Source organism: Alternaria novae-zelandiae, assembly GCF_023758075.1.
Source record: "Alternaria novae-zelandiae strain BMP 2774 chromosome Unknown scaffold_2, whole genome shotgun sequence".
NCBI lineage: Eukaryota > Fungi > Ascomycota > Dothideomycetes > Pleosporales > Pleosporaceae > Alternaria > Alternaria novae-zelandiae.
In genome coordinates, this window is record NW_026056962.1 from 1533846 (window position 1) to 1550894 (window position 17049).

At 52.9% G+C, this 17049-nt stretch overlaps 5 protein-coding genes across 5 annotated transcripts; 2 read left to right on the forward strand and 3 right to left on the reverse strand.

Moving 5' to 3' along the window:
- Positions 1–649: 649 nt before the first annotated feature.
- Positions 650–4240, forward strand: J4E88_001536 (uncharacterized protein; the record flags this gene model as incomplete). The annotated part of the gene is made up of 5 exons (XM_049395205.1): positions 650–657; positions 731–1602; positions 1653–1956; positions 2230–2612; positions 2736–4240. The coding sequence occupies 5 exons, from the start codon at positions 650–652 to the stop codon at positions 4238–4240; spliced, it is 3072 nt and encodes a 1023-aa protein (XP_049259069.1).
- A 1164-nt stretch (positions 4241–5404) lies between these two features.
- On the reverse strand, positions 5405–7456 carry J4E88_001537 (uncharacterized protein; the record flags this gene model as incomplete). Its single annotated transcript, XM_049395206.1, has 2 exons — positions 5405–6251; positions 6315–7456. The coding sequence occupies 2 exons, from the start codon at positions 7454–7456 to the stop codon at positions 5405–5407; spliced, it is 1989 nt and encodes a 662-aa protein (XP_049259070.1).
- Positions 7457–7827: 371 nt separating this feature from the next.
- Positions 7828–8287, forward strand: RPS20 (40S ribosomal protein S20; the record flags this gene model as incomplete). Its single annotated transcript, XM_049395207.1, has 3 exons — positions 7828–7881; positions 7936–8137; positions 8193–8287. The coding sequence occupies 3 exons, from the start codon at positions 7828–7830 to the stop codon at positions 8285–8287; spliced, it is 351 nt and encodes a 116-aa protein (XP_049259071.1).
- A 1429-nt stretch (positions 8288–9716) lies between these two features.
- Positions 9717–10248, reverse strand: J4E88_001539 (uncharacterized protein; the record flags this gene model as incomplete). Its single annotated transcript, XM_049395208.1, has 2 exons — positions 9717–9835; positions 9927–10248. The coding sequence occupies 2 exons, from the start codon at positions 10246–10248 to the stop codon at positions 9717–9719; spliced, it is 441 nt and encodes a 146-aa protein (XP_049259072.1).
- A 970-nt stretch (positions 10249–11218) lies between these two features.
- J4E88_001540 (uncharacterized protein) lies at positions 11219–16522 on the reverse strand (the record flags this gene model as incomplete). The annotated part of the gene is made up of 2 exons (XM_049395209.1): positions 11219–14499; positions 15136–16522. The coding sequence occupies 2 exons, from the start codon at positions 16520–16522 to the stop codon at positions 11219–11221; spliced, it is 4668 nt and encodes a 1555-aa protein (XP_049259073.1).
- Positions 16523–17049: the final 527 nt, after the last annotated feature.

Genomic DNA, 17049 nt, shown 5'->3' on the forward strand with positions numbered 1-17049 from the left:
GTGAGCCAGCCTTTCGAGGTAACACCGTCGTTCAAGATGGACATCTATATTCCGAAAGTAAGCTCACAGCAATACCTGAGCTAGTAACCGCTGGGCGCGAATAGGAAAGCAGTCGCTAACCAGATGCCGTAACATTAGGTTCCCAAAGACGCCAATCACGTCCTCTTACGTTACACCCTTCAGGACGCTCTCCACAGCGTCGACGTGTTCGCATTCGACGTTCGAAAGTTTTCCAGTCAACACAATGATTTCGCCATTCTCACTGTACCGAGCGTTAGCAGTGGGAATCGATTTCTGGATATACGCGGTAGTCAGGGCCGACGCCAGGCGCTGCAACCTCTTTATTTTGGAAATCAGCCGCTCGACTTTCGCCAAAGTAACAAGCGTCGGGAAGATCCGCTCCAACTCAAGTCACTCAGAGAGAAGCAAGAGATAGAAGAGGCCAAAAGATTCAAAAGTCCGACGCCTATCGCGAAACTTCAGCGTCCGGGAGGGTCGACGTTGTCTTTCCGTACCCTGATGACAGGCGTTTGGGATTACGATCACCTTGGCAAGCTCGTCTTTGATCAGAAGCTCAAGGACAAAAGGCAAGGTTACATTACGTTCGGCAAGAATGCTTTAGTGGTAGGTATATTCTTCTACATCGAACATGTCAATGTTAGTACGGCTGCTGACCCACACAGATTTACCTCCGGGCAGAAATCGCCGAAGCCTTCAACTGGCATTGCAGAATTGATATTGATTATGCTACTATAGAGCACATCGTTCCGTCTCGCGGCAATGGCCAACACGGAACGATAACATTCACGCTCAAGTCTCCACCGAAGTTCTACGACATTCAATCGACCAATGATCTACACTTGTATGCCGGTGAGCAAGCACCGAACGACATCTCTGCCGCATTGTCGAGACTCGGCATCAAGCCGCCAAAACCAGTTCTTCGGCTACAAAGATTATGCAAGTTGAGTAAATCCCACGACATGAACTCCGCTTTGTGTATGGTCTACAAGATCGCCTTCTCCGACACCCGAAGCGTTGATCTTGCTTGGACCTTTGTTAAGCCCTTCTTCGCGGGACCTAACACAAAATGGATGAAGACCATGGAGCCCACCGCTATGACGGGCAGTATTGAACACGAGTATGCAGTCGTCAATAAGATGCTTAGCGACTATGGACCATCCTTTCCGCAGACCTTCACGTTCAATATCCGTTACCAACTGACAGCGCTCATGCTAGAGGGTACAATCGCCCCGTGGAAGATGAAGGAACTGATACCAGTAGTACAAAATGCTGCTGAGAAGCATGGTGCAGAACTCACCGCAAACGCAGTTCGTCTCCTTGGGAAGCGGATACCAACGCCTACACCGGGGGTTAAGGCGGCAGATCTTACTTCATACGCAGTCAGTCGCAGAGGAAAGCGAATACCAACGCCTGCACCAGCTGTTGAAGCGAAAAGCTTTATGATCAAGACCATTAAGCGCATTCTTGATGAAAGCATCGAATGTTGTCAACGTCTTGAAGAGCTTTCCCGGACCTGGGACGTCAAACAGAAGAAGCAAAATCACCTCGCCTTAACATACAAGGCTACGGTCACACCTACCGGTATGTAGACTTCCAATACTGCAGATTGCAACACTAAAGTCATATTTTAGGTATCCTGCTACGCGGCCCTGACTGGGTCGTCTCCAATCGTATATTGAGGAAGTACAAGACCCACACCCAGTTCTTCATGCGCGTGTTCTTCGCAGACGAGGACGAGCTACCGGTATTCCATGACCCACGGGCATCGCAAGAGAGAGTCTTCGAACGCTTTCGAGGCGTACTTCGAACCGGTATCACGGTCGCCGGACATACATTCCAATTTCTCGGCTTTTCACATGCGTCACTCCGTACTCATGAAGCTTGGTTCATGGCTCCTTTCAAGAAAGATGGCATTATCGTCTGTGCAAGAGATGTGTAAGTACGCACGAATTGCGTGTTGGACATGTACTGACTTCATTGAGCATTCGCGATTTGGGTGACTTTTCCCAGATTCATTGCGCCGCAAAGTGCGCGGCCAGGATAGGGCAGGCGTTCTCCGGTAAGGTGCAATCCGGTACAAAATGTATGTGAAGTGTATGCTGACGTTGTTCGTCGACATCTAGATACAACATTCTCTGTGCCAATCTCGAAAACCGCCTATGTAAACGAAATGAAGGACGACGTCACGAGAAACAACCGCACATTCAGTGACGGCTGCGGAACCTTGTCGTTAGACCTCTTCCAAAAAGTTTGGAACGCCTTCCAGCCGGACCGTAGATCACTCAGGCCGACGGTGCTTCAGATCCGGTTCAGAGGTGCGAAGGGCGTACTATCACTAGATACTGCATTACAAGGTGAGCAACTGCACGCCCGAAAGAGTATGACCAAATACGTCGCCAAAGAAGAGTGGAGGGATTTGGAAATCTGTGGAGCTGCCTACAAGCCTCTAAGAGTGTATCTGAACCACCAGTTCATCAAGATTCTCGAGGATTTACGTATACCTGCGGAAAACTTCATGGCTGTCCAAGATGAAGCTGTCACAGAACTGAAACTCATGACGGAGCATCCTCTGAACGCAGCCAGCCTTCTCGGTAAGTTCCGAATCTCTAGTACACACTGTGCGGCCTGAAAGGATGTTTGTTTCCTCATACCCGGCGGCATCGCCGTGAACTGCTTCCCGAACGTATGGTTATATGTGCTAACAAGGCTGCTAGAATACTCCCACTCAGGTGATCTCGCGAGAGTCCCGTCACTGTTTCGGCGAATGAATGAGATGGGTCTATCATTCCACGCGGACAGCTTCCTCACCGACATTGTGGAAGTGGCAGCTATGTCAAGTCTGAGGGATATCAAATATCGCGCGCGTATTCCGATCAAGAACGGCTACCTCCTTTATGGCATCATGGACGAATGGAATGTTCTGAAAGAGGGCGAGGTCTACATTCCGCTACAAGATTACGATACGAACGACAAATTAAAGAGAACCATACTCGTTGGCGAGCGAATAGTCATCACGAGAGCCCCTGCGCTACACCCAGGCGATATTCAGGTCGTTAAAGCAGTCGACGTTCCAGAAGGTTCGCCGCTCAGGGCACTGCACAACTGCGTCGTGTTCTCACAGCAAGGTCCGCGGGATCTACCTTCGAAGCTAAGTGGCGGTGATCTTGACGGAGACCTTTTTCACATCATCCACGACACTCGATTGATTCCGAGAATCGTTTATCAACCCGCTGACTATCCATCCACGCCGGCAAAGGATTTGGGGCGGCCGGTAACTGCCGACGATATCGTTGACTTCTTTATCGAATACATGAACATGGATCGATTGGGACAGATTTCGAACAAACACAAGATTCGCGCTGATAAGGCTCCTTTTGGCACTCTAGATGCAGACTGCCTGCTTCTTTCCAAGCTCGCATCCGATGCCGTTGACTTTGGCAAATCTGGGATTCCTGCCAAAATGACTCAGATACCGCCGGGTTCTGATCACATCCGCCCTGACTTCATGGCGCCAGGATCGAACCTTATCGTCAACGACTTGGGCGCAGCTGAACTCGAGGAGCTTGAGGGCGACGAGCTCGATGAAGTGAGTGTGCTAAATGCTGAGAAACCAAGGAGTTCATACTACACAAGCACAAAGATCCTAGGCGTTCTGTATCGGCGTATCGACGAAAAGACGTTCTTCGATAAGATGAAGAACGCCTACCGAACATCTCACCATCGCCGGGGTGATGAGACGCTGGTGCAGAAACTCAAGCGATATGTGATCCGAGAGACCCGTGGAGTACAATGGGAACATCATTGGGATTTCGCAGAACAACTCCGTGAAGCGTACGAAGAGAACATGTTCGAAATCATGGACACACATCGTCCGTCTCGAGGCTCTCGTCTTACTGAGCTCGAGGTGTTTAGCGGTAACATCCTTGGCAAGAAAGATCGTGCACCATCCCGCTACGTCCGCGAAGCCAACCTCGAGGTTCAAGAACGCTTCAATCGCGATGTCAGCGACATGATCAAGAATATAGTAATGGGTGATGGAGACTGGGACGGCGATGCGGATTCTGAGGCGTTGCCGCGCTCCATTGCGTGCTTCATGGTCGCGCTAGAGACGGATGGTTGGGAGAACTACCGCACATTGAGGAGCTGGAAGTACGTTGCTGCTGCGGTGTGCTTGGAGCAGTTGTGGAAGTACAACAACGGGTATTTGCGCCGACTTTGAGTAGTGGCGTAGTGCTACGTCTTGTACCGGCCTTCCAGCGGAGAGGTGCTCAGTTATCACGACTTCATGAAGATACCGCGCAAAAATATGCGCTGAATATATGGTGGTACCATTAATTTGATGAGTCCAACGTGTGATGTGATGTGATGCGATGTGATGCGATGCATGGGTGGAGTTTGTGAGGACGCCTTTAGGGAGCACGGGAGTACTGCGCAGGCCCCTTGCGCGCAAACTACGCCCAAAGACCTAAGCGAATCAGCGTTTTGGCACGCACAGAAGCGGTTAAAGGGGCAAATGTTTGCCTCTCGCGTTAGAGAAATCACAGAACACGCTTGAGCGCTCTACGATGCTTTCTATGATTCCCGGACGTTTGTATGTCGTCGTCGCGTCTCGTTCCAGCATGCCGCGCAGTCGCGCACGCGTTTTTGAAGTTTCCCACACCTGGGCATCAGCCAACTAAAATTCCCAGCCACAAAACCCAGCCATGCCATTTCATCCACGACCCTGCGCCCCCCAACTGGCTGACTGATATCCGGTAAGCCCGGGTGCCATCACCACATGGCACCACGAGCCTACCCCGCATGCCAACCATTGGTGTTGGCCGCGTGATACTTGCCACCCAAGCCAAACCCCCCTCAAAACCATGATTTCAGGAAATATAGATGCATAATTTGACCTTTCTTTCATCAAACACACATACCCATCTGCTTACGTCATGTGACGGTAACAGCAACATCTTCGATGGTCTAGTGGTCATGATTTCCGCTTGTCAAATGTTCACGAAGTGTTTACAAGCGCGGGAGACCGGGGTGTATGTACTACGTATTCTTGAGTGATGTTTTGGGCTTTGTCTAACCGTGCAAACAGTCGATTCCCCGTCGGAGAGCTTATTAGCTACGCGCCTTTTTTTTTGGAGAGGGGGGATGGAATGATAGGGGATGGGGGTGCGTGGCTTGGGTAACTTTTTGGGTAAAGATGCGGGGTTGGGCGATAGGGTGGTTGATCCTGATATCGTTAGGTTGTGGTGGTGCTACTACGCTTTTTGCATTGAAGGTACGACTGCAACCTCGTCTAAAACTTGTAGACGTTCGACCTGAATGCAAATGCAGTGAAGACGACAAGAATAAAGTCTTGTTTCCTAATCGGAGTGAACAAAATGTCCGCTCAGCTTGCTGGGAAACCTGCTCGGGCCATCTTCTTTCCTCGTTGAGCCTTCCGATTATGGTTCGCACTTGAACCCTTATTGGCTTCCTTGCGTTGCCGTGATATTTGCGTACCTTTGTCGTCAGCAGGACCTGCGACGCTGGCACCACCTCTTCCACCACCTGGGCCACCACGTCCGCGCCCTCTACCTCTTCCTCTACCGCCGCCGCCGCCTCTTCCACCGCGACCTCCTTGCCCATCACCATTCGCTTCGTCGCCAGATCCCGCAGGGCTGTCCCGCCATGCTGTTGACTGAAGCTCTCGCTGCTGACCCTGGAAATTGGAAAACTTCGCTTCGAGCCGCCGCAGTGCGCGAGGATTGCGCCCCATCACGATGGCCCAGCCTTCGATTGCTTCGTCGGTCATACCAGTCTCGCTCTTGAGGGCTGTTCGGGCTTTACCCCGCCTTGTCTCCGACTCACGACCGAACAGCTCAGGCGTCATGGTGTAAGCGCGGAATAGGGCTTCTTCATTCTTATCACCCAAGTCGGCATCTTCTCCAGGTCCGTGCGCAGCAGTATCGACAGATGCGCCGACGTCTTCTGCATCGTACGTGTCATCTCGCTCGTCGTCATCTGAATCGAAGGCAGCCAGCGCAGCCATGATTGCTGATTTGGCGGGTGCTTTACTGCGGTCGGACAAGATCTTATCGGCGGTCGAATCCTGACCCCTGCGACCAATGTGGAATCGCGATGTGTCAACTGCAAGCCTGTCAAATTCGTCGTCGTCAAATACGTTGCGCCGTTCTGGGAGGTGTTGGCTTGATCTTGGTGGTGGCATTGGCTGTGAGGCTGTTGTCGGTGTGGGTCTAGCATGCGTTAGTATGTGTGATTGAAGCTATGATGGCAGAAGCTCAAGTGGAAGTGCTTACAGTTTCTCGCTCCGATCGGCCTCGATCAGGTGTGGCGGTAGCGAATCTTCCAAAAGATGTGCGGTAACCTGCTCGATGTCGTCGTTGTACTCATCCAAGCACTTGACAATGAAGCCTGCACCCAGGTCTGGAAAAAGATCCTGGATCTGGCTAATCATACTCATCCGGTGAACGTGTATCTCGCCTGTGAATGCTCCGTGACCATAGCTATCTTGATCCACTGCTGCTTTGCCTTTGTCTACCTTTCGTCGAATCAACCTCTTCGGCCGAGCTAGACTAGACTGCCGAAATGCGCTCAATGATGCTGCAGTGTTCTTTACTCTTGTTGCTTCCGGAGTAGTAGCTTTTTCTCTTATCTTCTCCAGTAGCGGTGTGTTGGTGACAAGATCAGCAACCAGCGTCTTCTTACCAGGCTCCTTCTTCTGATCTTGCTCCTCACTAGACTTCAGGCTGTACAGATGATCAGAGAGCAGCGAATAATTCGGTTTTGGGCCTTCTAGCGCGGCTGTTAGACCAAGGTATGCAGTCGTGACTAGCTTCTTCTGCATCGATTGAGGAACTTGTGGGTATGCGGAAAGGAGAGAGTCGAGGAAGTCGGACCCTGTGAGCATGAACATGCTGGCATCTGACGAGGCTCTGAGAAGAGGTGCAATCCGATCAAGTGTCTTTTCGGCCTCTTCCGGTCGCTTTGATTCCAAGTTCCGGATCAGGGACGTTTTCGCTGTCTGCAACGACTTCTCGATTGCCGCACCCTTTCGCTTCCATGACCCTTGCAAGAGCGTACGGAACTGCTCGCTCTTGGGATACGCATGACAGATGTCAGATAGGGCTGACCAGCTGAACAATGGAGTGGGTATCTCTTCTTTGGAAAGAATTCTGTGTAATAAAAAGAAAGTCTTCTTCCGCAATGACGCAACTTTAAATGCTAGCTCATCGTCCACGGCCAATTCATGATAGAAAGACAGGAGAAATTGCGTGAGAGAGCTCTCCTCTTTGGTCGCGTCCGAGAACTTTTGGTCCTCTAATCTCAGATAGAGCTCAGCTAGCGAAGCCCACGAATCCAGGTACAGCTGCCATTCGTCGGGCAGTATGCTCTTTCTGACTTTTGCGTCTGGGAATGGCGCGAAGTGGGGTAACGACATCTCTGTTGACGATATTATAAGACGAAATCCAGGGCCGAGCTCAGAAGGACGATGCACTGTGTAAGGAACGCGAGAAGTCTTTGGAAGGTTCAATTTCTGTTGTTTGTCTGCAGTCATGCAGTCATGATGGCTCATGGGCCCGCCTGCCGAGCGATCAAAAGGGAGCGATACCAGTTACGGCACTAGCGTCCGCAATCTTGGCGCGCATCGCCCACAGATCGAAAATGCGCATCGCGAAGAACTCAACGACTCCGAACGCCGTCGCAAATTCTAACGCCACCCCAGTCATCACATTACCGCGATCAAGGATCCAGGTCGTGACTGGAATCTAACTCAGAACCTACAACAACACCACACTTCAATCCGACAAGATGTCTTACAACAAGGGCGAGAAGGACTTCGGCGAGGGCCCCAAGATCCACAAGGTACGTCGCCGTGTATTCGATGCGCACGAGGCTGTATACTGACTGCACGTTCAGATCCGCATCACCCTCACCTCCCGCAACGTCAAGAGCCTCGAGAAGGTCTGCCAGGAGCTCATCGACCGTGCCAAGAACAAGGAGCTCCGCGTCAAGGGCCCCGTCCGTCTGCCCACCAAGCACTTGAAGATCACCACCCGTAAGACTCCTTGCGGTGAGGGTTCCAAGACCTGGGACACTTACGAGATGCGCATCCACAAGCGTAAGTGCACACAACTCCAGACAGTCGGCCGGACAGCAGCTAACTGCGGACTTAGGCCTCATCGACCTCCACGCTCCCACCGAGGTTGTCAAGCAGATCATCATCAACATCGAGGCCGGTGTCGAGGTTGAGGTTACCATCGCCGCATAAGGGCTTGGTCCGCACAAGGATTACAAAGGAGTGTCAACGGTCTGAACAGACGTGTGGCTATGAAACAGCTCTCGAAGCTGGACATACACGAAATGAAATGATTCAGACATGATTGCGCATTGCATTGGGATGTGATTTCAACCGTGAGAGGCTACCCTGGGCTATGAATAACAGCTGTCACTGTTTGCAGTCCACGGAACAAAGAAAGCATAAGCTATAGAGCCAGAAGGCGCCCGTACGGTCGATCAATACGTGCCAACTGACAAGAAACCACCGACAAGAGTTGCAGTCTTCTCGGACGGGAGTCTTATCGTCTGCATGTTCCACAAATCATTTACGTATAAAACGTGTACCCGCCACTCTTTAGCTCAACCACGATATCCCAACCTTCATCTGTGCCTTTCACAAGCCAGCACTCTCAGGAGGGCCGAGTAGAATTAGACCATCAAGGAGAATAACGCCGAGTGGTAAGTCGTCCCATCCCATCCTATCGCCCGCTTCGTAGTCTGCCACTATGGATAACAAAAGATTAGAGCTCTGCTTGGGTCATTCGCGCTCAAATTGCACATATCAGACTCACATCTGCAAAACCAAAACGCGATTTGGTGCCGTGGATGTCTTAAACAACCTACTAAACCATGCTCTCTTGCCAGGTCATCTAAAGCGTCCTTCAGTTTCGGACTTCTCATGTTAACATGTACTCCGTCGCCTTGAGGAAAGGCGTCTGGCTTATACATGGCTAGCAAGGCGACCTGGCGGTCTTCCGAGGATGCGAGATAAGTGGGCCTGGCTTCTACAAAAGCTGGGTCGCAACCTTCGTAGAACCATATGTCCCAGTCGCGCATGAGACTTTGGCACGATTCTTTTAGGCTATGGTCGGTCACGGACATTTTGAACTTGGGTAGACACGTAAGAAGTGGGACACAACAAGTGCGAGATATATAGTTGTCTATAAGTTCACGATAGCACAGCGTGAGATGGACTCATGACTAGGTAGACAAACATTCTTCTCAGTTCCTGTAGTCTGTGCAGTTCTCCCCCATTCCAGGGAAGCGCCAGCCGTGATAACGCTTTTTCCAGGTGTATTCGTGTCGCACCTGCATGTGTCACCGGCCCACATGCACCTGCCATCTTCCGGACAGCAGCTTCTCACACTGCCAAACGATTTGATGCAAGTGTTCAGTGTTCAGCGATCAAGAATCAGTCATCGTGAATGAGTAAACGAGGTGATGGGTTTTCCAGAAGGCGTTCATGTACCTGGATGTCACATCACTCCAGAAGGTACTCAAGACTTCTTTCCCGTATATCTCTGAATGCATCTTAAGTGTACTATCTACAAAGGAGTGTGTCTCCAACCACTGTCTCTATAACCTCGAGAGCATTCCGACCAGTGACCTCGTCAGTGACATGCTCGTCTCGTAACAAGACCCTAACCTGCTTGTACCAGGGACGTAGGCTCATACTTCTTATCGGCCTTATCCCAAGCCCAAATGACCGATAGAGGAATCATCGTGTCCTCGTTGGTGACATCAGCTTTGCCGCTTGTCACTATTATCGCAAAGTCAGAAATGCAAATTCAGAATTACAGGAATTGCTGGGTAACACTTGCGTATTGCGAACCACATGACGACTCTCGCACCGTTGTCGCGCACACAGTCCTCGACTCCCTGAAAGACACCCTTGTTGCTGGCCAATGTCCTCAGCGCATCGAGGTTGTCATGGGCGCGCAGATCATACGATATCCCGGTGCGGCCTTCTTTGTCTGGGTCGTCTGGGTGGGGATAGTGAGCCGCCATGAGACACACGTTGCGTTTGTTGTCTGAGTGTGGAGTGGCAAGCTGCAGTATATTATTTGGGTTCTTAGGGGCCCATACTTCCGACGAGTCGCCAATCGGAAAGAAGCCGTTAAAGTTGTTATCTGCCATTATTTCGACGCATTGTGCTTTGAGACGTTCATTCATAGCTTGGTGTTGGTTTGAAGTTGTTTCGGTAGTAGTGGGCTTTGGTAAAGAATTGGAAGAGATTGACCCGTAGCTTTATCTTTCCGAGTGTGGTAAAGAAAGAAGCTGAAGAGAACAGCGAAACGACTTCTTTTATAACCTTTTCTGGTGACTCTTATGCCAGTGATGATGCGTTGAAGGACTATGACATGACGGTGGGTGGCACATAAGTCCTCATTATCCACGGACCTGTCGTCATCCCGCTGCGCACGTCTGTCCTCATCTCCTTACGGCAACTTCACCTTGCAGACCACAGCGCACTCTCGATGTTCAGAGGAATTTCCAAATGGTAGCCTGTCAAACTTCAAGGTCTTAGGTGTTGGCTTATCACGACGGCATAAGATGCCTAGAGGCCTACATCATCCTGCGTACCTGCCTATCGCAGGTGTCATAGTAGAGCCAGGAGGATGTCGCGTCGTTATACATTAGTAAGTCTCGACGATATAAACAGGTTTGCAGACTTCAGCATCATCACCACGTACAGACAGCAAGACGTTGAGGTATCCAGACAACTACCAGGACCTCGCGAACATCACATCTCAAAAGTAAGCAGTAATTATAGAACCAGTTTTACTATCGTGTGCTACTCAGCTAGCTATGAACTTTGATGACCGTTTGTCATATCTCCGTGAATCATTCCCATATTATAGTACATGCATCATGAAAAGAGTGAAAAGTGAAGAGAAACCATGAAGAACTACCAACTTCTCTTAACCGGTGCCATTGCCGTTGCCGTTGGTGTTGCCGTTGCCGTTGGTGTTGACAGGGGTGTTGGTGGGGGCAGGGGGAGAGGTAGGGGGGTTTGCGGGAGGAACCGAGGGGAACACGCGACGCTCGATATAGCGGAAAGTGTTGTTCGGTCCGAGGGCGAAGAGGGGTTGAGGAGGGGTGTCAGACATGATGGCTAGACAGTCGAGAGACTTGTACTAGTTTAGTGTTTTCGGTTTGAAAGTTGACGGATCAGGTGCGAGCCCTTGTGCCACCAGGTCTTGAGGCGGTCGATGATGCGGTGTTTGCGGTAGTCAACTGCTCTCATGCCCTCCGCGTCACGGAAGGTATGGCGGTTGGCGGTGGTAGATGACGTGAAAGCTTGAGCTTCACCGGCACGATCTTGGAGGAGTGAGGTGGTTGACTGCTTGGTCGACTCGGGCGAGGCGAGGTCTTGTGCGTTGGTCTTGCTTCGACCAGCTCGAGTGTTTGATTGGCTGTCAAGCGTAGCTTTGCGAGTTGACGAAAAGCGCTTGCGGAGCGAGAGCCTAGTCTTGCGTGTGGTATCGTAGTGCTCGTCGTCAGAAGTGTCAGAGGCTGACAGGTGGTCGCGGAAGATAGCTGTAGGAGGTGACAGGGCAGAGGTGGGGTAGCGTTCACCGACTGCGTGTGGCTGGTCGCTGTTGCGGCCAAAGGTGCTGAAGCGGTGATGACGCGCGTGTGCGGTGCTATCGGCCGGTGATCCGAACGGGGAAGCTGTGGCTGTCTGCGCTGTCGAGAAGGAGCTTGTGGTAGACGCGTCAGAGAGTCTGTTGCGGAGGTGGGAAGGGCCTGGGTGAGGAGAGTGTCTCGCAGCAGCGGGACGAGGAAGGGATATGTCAATAGCGGGGTTTGTTGACGTCGCCCAGGGATAATTCTTGTCTGAATTCCAGGGACGCGTCTCGGTTACTGTGGGCGTAGAAACAAACGACCTCAGAGACCTTCTTACGGAAAGAGCGGACTCCCCTGAGATGCGAAGCTCTTGAGGGCCGACGGTATGTGAGCGCGGACGGAGAACAGCTGGTGATGGGACTCGCAGCTCTGGGAGCGGAGTCGTCTTGTTGTTTGTTGGTGTGCTCGGTGCGTCGTCGTCCTTGGGGGAGCTGCCTGTATTTGAGTCTGCCTCGCTAGCGCCGTTTACACCAACTCCATCGTCGGGACGGCCTGGACTGCCACACCCCCTCTCCTTGCTTGTGATCTCATCATACAGATCGTCCTCGATAACAACCATGTGCGAGACGCCACGCATGGGGCGAAGTCGAGCAGACGAGCGCTTCTGCGTCGGATGGATCTCATGGATCTCCTCCAATGCGTGCTTCTCCATCTCCTCCTCAATCGGAAACTCGGCTGGCTCACCGCACTTGTAGTATTCCCTCAACGACGGGAAGATCTCTGAGAGGCGCTGGGTAAGCCCTCCGACAGAAGGTATGGTCAGCCGCTCAATCTCTGCCATGAGCTCCGGTGAACGAGCACGGTGCATCGCGAACAAGTTGATCATGGCGGTAGGCTGCATTGACAACCCTGAGCGCTCCGCTTCATTCAATTCGGCGAGAGAAAGGCGCAGGTCCGTGACATCACCGGCTGATGCAGGCCGCGGACTACCTCTGCTCACCCTCTGCGACGCATTGGGCACCTCTTCCATTGACCTTGAGTAGCGAAGGCCAAGGTCCTCGGTCAGACCATCGAACAGATTCATCCGACTAAACCGCATCGAAGGCAAACCGTGTGCCTGTCCGAGCGCGCTACCCACGTTGCTGCCAACAGCACTCCGACGATGCGACGCTGTAGACGACCTTCCCGAGAAGTTGATCGGTTCCTCTCCCGAAGCCCTGACCCCCGAGGGCGCGCCGAACGGAAAGCGGTAACTCGAGCTCTTCAGATTGCTGGCACTCGTGTTGAGGCTCGAGTCCTCATGCGACTCCTCCTTCAGGTCAGGCAGATAACGCGCAGGGCCAGGATACCTATATCCGGATAATCTGAGGTCCGTCGTAGTATTCTCTTGGATGTTGGACAAAGGACCCGATCCCAAAGAATTCAAAACATTTCCAACACCGCTCAGAGGGCGTAGCGACACCTGCTGGAGGCCACCACCGTGGGAGGAAGGCCTATATCCATTCCAATCGAGGTGTGTCGTAGTCTGGCTGTCACGATGGCCAGGCTCTTGGGCTACCGGAAGTCCATCCGCGGAGTCTACACATGAGCCTGAGGAGGTGTCATGGATCGAGTACACAGAGGAGGGCTCCAAAATCGCAGGAACCGGGCTGTCGATTGGTTGCGCAACAGGAGCCGGGCTACTACCGGGCATCTTGGATGGGTTGCAAGCTTTCGGAGTGTCGAAGCTGATAGCTCGCGTCTTCGCAACAGGTACACCTTTTGGCCTGGTCGACGGTGCTTGCGGCGTCTTCTTTACCTCCATGGCGGGCGGCGGTGAGCTGGTCATCTCATTGAGACTGATGACGCCGTCCGTGTCTTGACTCGAACTGGAAGCAGATGGGACCGTCTCATCTGACTTCGGTAGCTCCTCTTGGTCAGTATACTTCCGAGACCTGGCAAAGCGCAACGGTAGTGGACGCATCAAGAACGAGACTGCGGCGTGCACACGTTGGGCCTCCTTGGAAGTGCTTGACTCTCGGGGCGGTACCGCTGGCCCCTGGTGCGTAGTGCCCAGCGTGGATGACGAACCAGATACCGATATCGAGCCTTGCTTCATGCTCTGCTTGGAGCTAGTCCGCAATTTGCTCGCTACGATAGAAAAGCTGGATTCCCGACGCGGTATAGGAGGCTGTTTGCGAAGCATAGCAGAAGAGGGCTTGGACAAGGGTGCCTCCACAATCGTCCTGCCCTGATTCAAGACCACCGTTCCTAGGTTGGACGTTTGGAGTCGAGGCGGAGCTGCGAAACTAGCACGGATAGGGTGCACACCAGTCGCAAAAGAATGAGTGTCTGCTTCCTTCGATACCGTATCTCGCTGCGGCGCAAAGTCAATGGCGGATGTGGAAGACGCTTTGATGTCTTCTTTCCCTGGCTCGGATGGTATCAAGCCTGAAGAGACATCTGGCAGATCGGTACAAGACTTGAAGGACAGCTCATCGGACGACCCTTGTGCGTGGCTACTTCTGGATCGAAGGGCAAGAGGCAGCGGCTTCATGTCATTTTCTGTTGAAGCATCTGTGTGCTCCTCATACGTGCTCTCGTTGGCCGTCTCGATTCGTACCAAAGCGTCGGTCTCGTTCTTATAATCAGATCCCTGATATCCTGCAAGAACATCCGACATGCCATCGCCGGTACTATTACCAGGACTGAGAGACATGTTCGTGGTAGCATGAATTTTGACACCGGGCTCGTTCTGGAAGCCACCGCTATTGGCCGTTGGTATGGAATGCTGGATCGCGAATTCAAGAGTGGACGAGTCGAGGATGCTGGATCCAGTCTGCGATAAGATACTGTGGCGGTTTTCTCCGCGGTCTGCCGAATGCAATACGGCCCCACGAGGTATATCAGATACAAAGTACTTCTTAACAGGTATATCACACGAATGGGTGACCTCATTGGTCTTCGACAGCGGCAGAGGCCCCGGAGTCAGCGACCTTCGTGTCAGCGACCGTGTTGTCAGCGACTTTGTCGGCGACTGCGGTGTCGGAGACGTCGTCAGTGATTGCGGTGTCGGGGACTTTGGCCTTGATAGTGGTATCGGAGACTTTGGCCTTGAGGGTTGTGTCGGAGACCTTGGAACGGGGGACTTTCTTGACGGAGATGGAGGCTTGCTCGGGAGCGAGGGAGATGGCCCCGAAGAGGTTACTAACTCCATCGAAGACTGGATATCGCCCGTCGTTGAAGCCTCCAGACCTCTTAGGATCAAATTCCTTGTGATGCGGTGAGCTACTGGGGACGCTGGGAGCTCCGCAATTTCGCTTTCGCGAATGCTTCCGGGCTTTGCGCTCGGCCTCGCGTTCGCGTTCGAGATCGAGATCGAGGTCTTTTCGCAATCCCTCACGGTAATGGTAGCGATGTTGTCTAGGTGGGGAGACACGACCTCCATCGACATTGGTCGTGCCTCTTGTCCTAAAAAAGAATCACTCTTCAATGTCGCCCCAGCCTGACGAGACTGCTCGACAGTGGTTATCTTCCGGTCTATGAAGCCGACTGGATTAGCCTCCGTCCCTGGGTCAGCAGACTCCACAGGTCCGAGCTGATCACCCGTGTCGTAGTATGGTACTGAAGGATACTCTTCCTGAATAACAAGGCGGTTCGGGTTGGCGGCTTTGAAGACCTTGATTCTATCGAGGTTTCGGTGCACTTCCATGGAGCTACCATCTTTCGGAGTTGGTGGCATCGTCATGTCGGACGATGGCGGCTCTGATTCGGTACGCAAGTTTGTGTTAAAACTGGACATGGAAGCAGGCGCAGACCTCTTGAGACGAGCTTGTTCAGCAGCGATCCGTTGGCGGTGATCGGCTGGTAAAGGTGGCTGATGTTCATCCTGACGCCTGCGCTCTCTTCGATCTTCTGAACGAGGCTCGCGGGCGGAGTTGCCTGTCATCCTGCGAGACACGAGTTGTCCGAAAGCCGCGTGGTAGGGAGGAAAGTCGTCGTCTTCCACGGGAGGATCTTCAAGGCTCATCGTAGACCGAGAGGATGGATTCTTGGTCCTCATCTGCCCGGGGCCCTGTCCGTTGTGGAAGCCTCGTTGGTCTTGTCCTTGTCCAGCATGCTGCTGCCGATACGTATGATTTGTGTATCCTGGGTTGCCGTAGCCTTGTGCGTGGCCAGCATAGGGCAGTCGCTGACCGTCGTAGCCCCGCGGCCCTTGGAAGTGTACTCCGCTGTCGTCGCTCATGGCGGACTGGACCGATCGCGAGTATGGAACAGGCTGCCTGGAACCACCCCCGGCGGGGTGTGCATAGTATGGGCTTGGGTTCGAAGATCGGGACGCTGGCCGAGGGCGCAAGCTGGGAATAGACCTGTTGCTGGAGAGACCGTACGCTGGGGGTTGTATGGTATTCGTCATCGAGTGCGAGCGATGCGCGTCCCTGTCGCGGTTGTCTCTTCGGTTGTTGAAAGGCGATGATCCGGTGGCGTTCATCATCGTTGGAGACAGCGTGTCGGCATTATACACGGGCCCATGGTGTTGCATTGGCTGGCGCGGTGCAGAAGACGAGGAGGGGTAGGAACGGAAGTGCTGCTTACTGCCCCGACTGGAAGTGTTGGACGTGGAAGAAACTTGCGACATCCTGCTGGTCGCGCGCGAACGCAGCGGACGTGGTGCGTTGCTCATGGCAGACAAGTCGTCGAACTTAGGACGGCCGATGCTAACGTCGCCTATCTCGGTCTCGGTGCGGAGCATGGACGTGACGCCGCGGTTCAGAGGTTGAAGGTCTGCACTGGGTGCCCGCGATACGGGTTTACCTGATGCTCGGCTCATGGCAGAGACGTTGGAGGCTCGCGAGTTGCGGCCGCCGCCGTTGGGATCCTGATCGAAAAGCGGCATACTGCCGTCGGCTGCGAAAGTCGCTGCGAGGAGAGCAAGCAAAGGTTGCACGCAGGGCGTGAGCGAAGCTGCTGCAGTGGTGGCTCTCCTGATTGCGGCGCTGCCAAAAGATGTGGTAGTTATTGGTATAACCAAAAAGAAGAAGCGATACTGCACAAGGCGGCGAGTATCCAAGAAAGACAAAAGCGGGTGACCTTTACACAACCCTCGCCAACATCTCCGCCAAAAGGAGAAAGCTGTCGAGTGTGGTGCTGTTGTGGGTGGGGGCAAGGTAGAGGAGACGGAGGGAGCTCGGCGGAGACGTTGTTTTGATAGCGAGACTCGCGCCTCCTTCACGTCCATTACGGCAAAGGCTACCCCTACCCCGCCAGCATCTCGCAGAGGAAGGCAGAGACATCAGACACAGAAGGAATACAGAGACGATACAGAAAGGGTCAGTAGCAGAGATGCATATGAGAATGGTCCCTACCTACTTGTGCGTACAGCTTTCCCATACCTACCCCTACGGCGGGCCTACCACCCGTGGC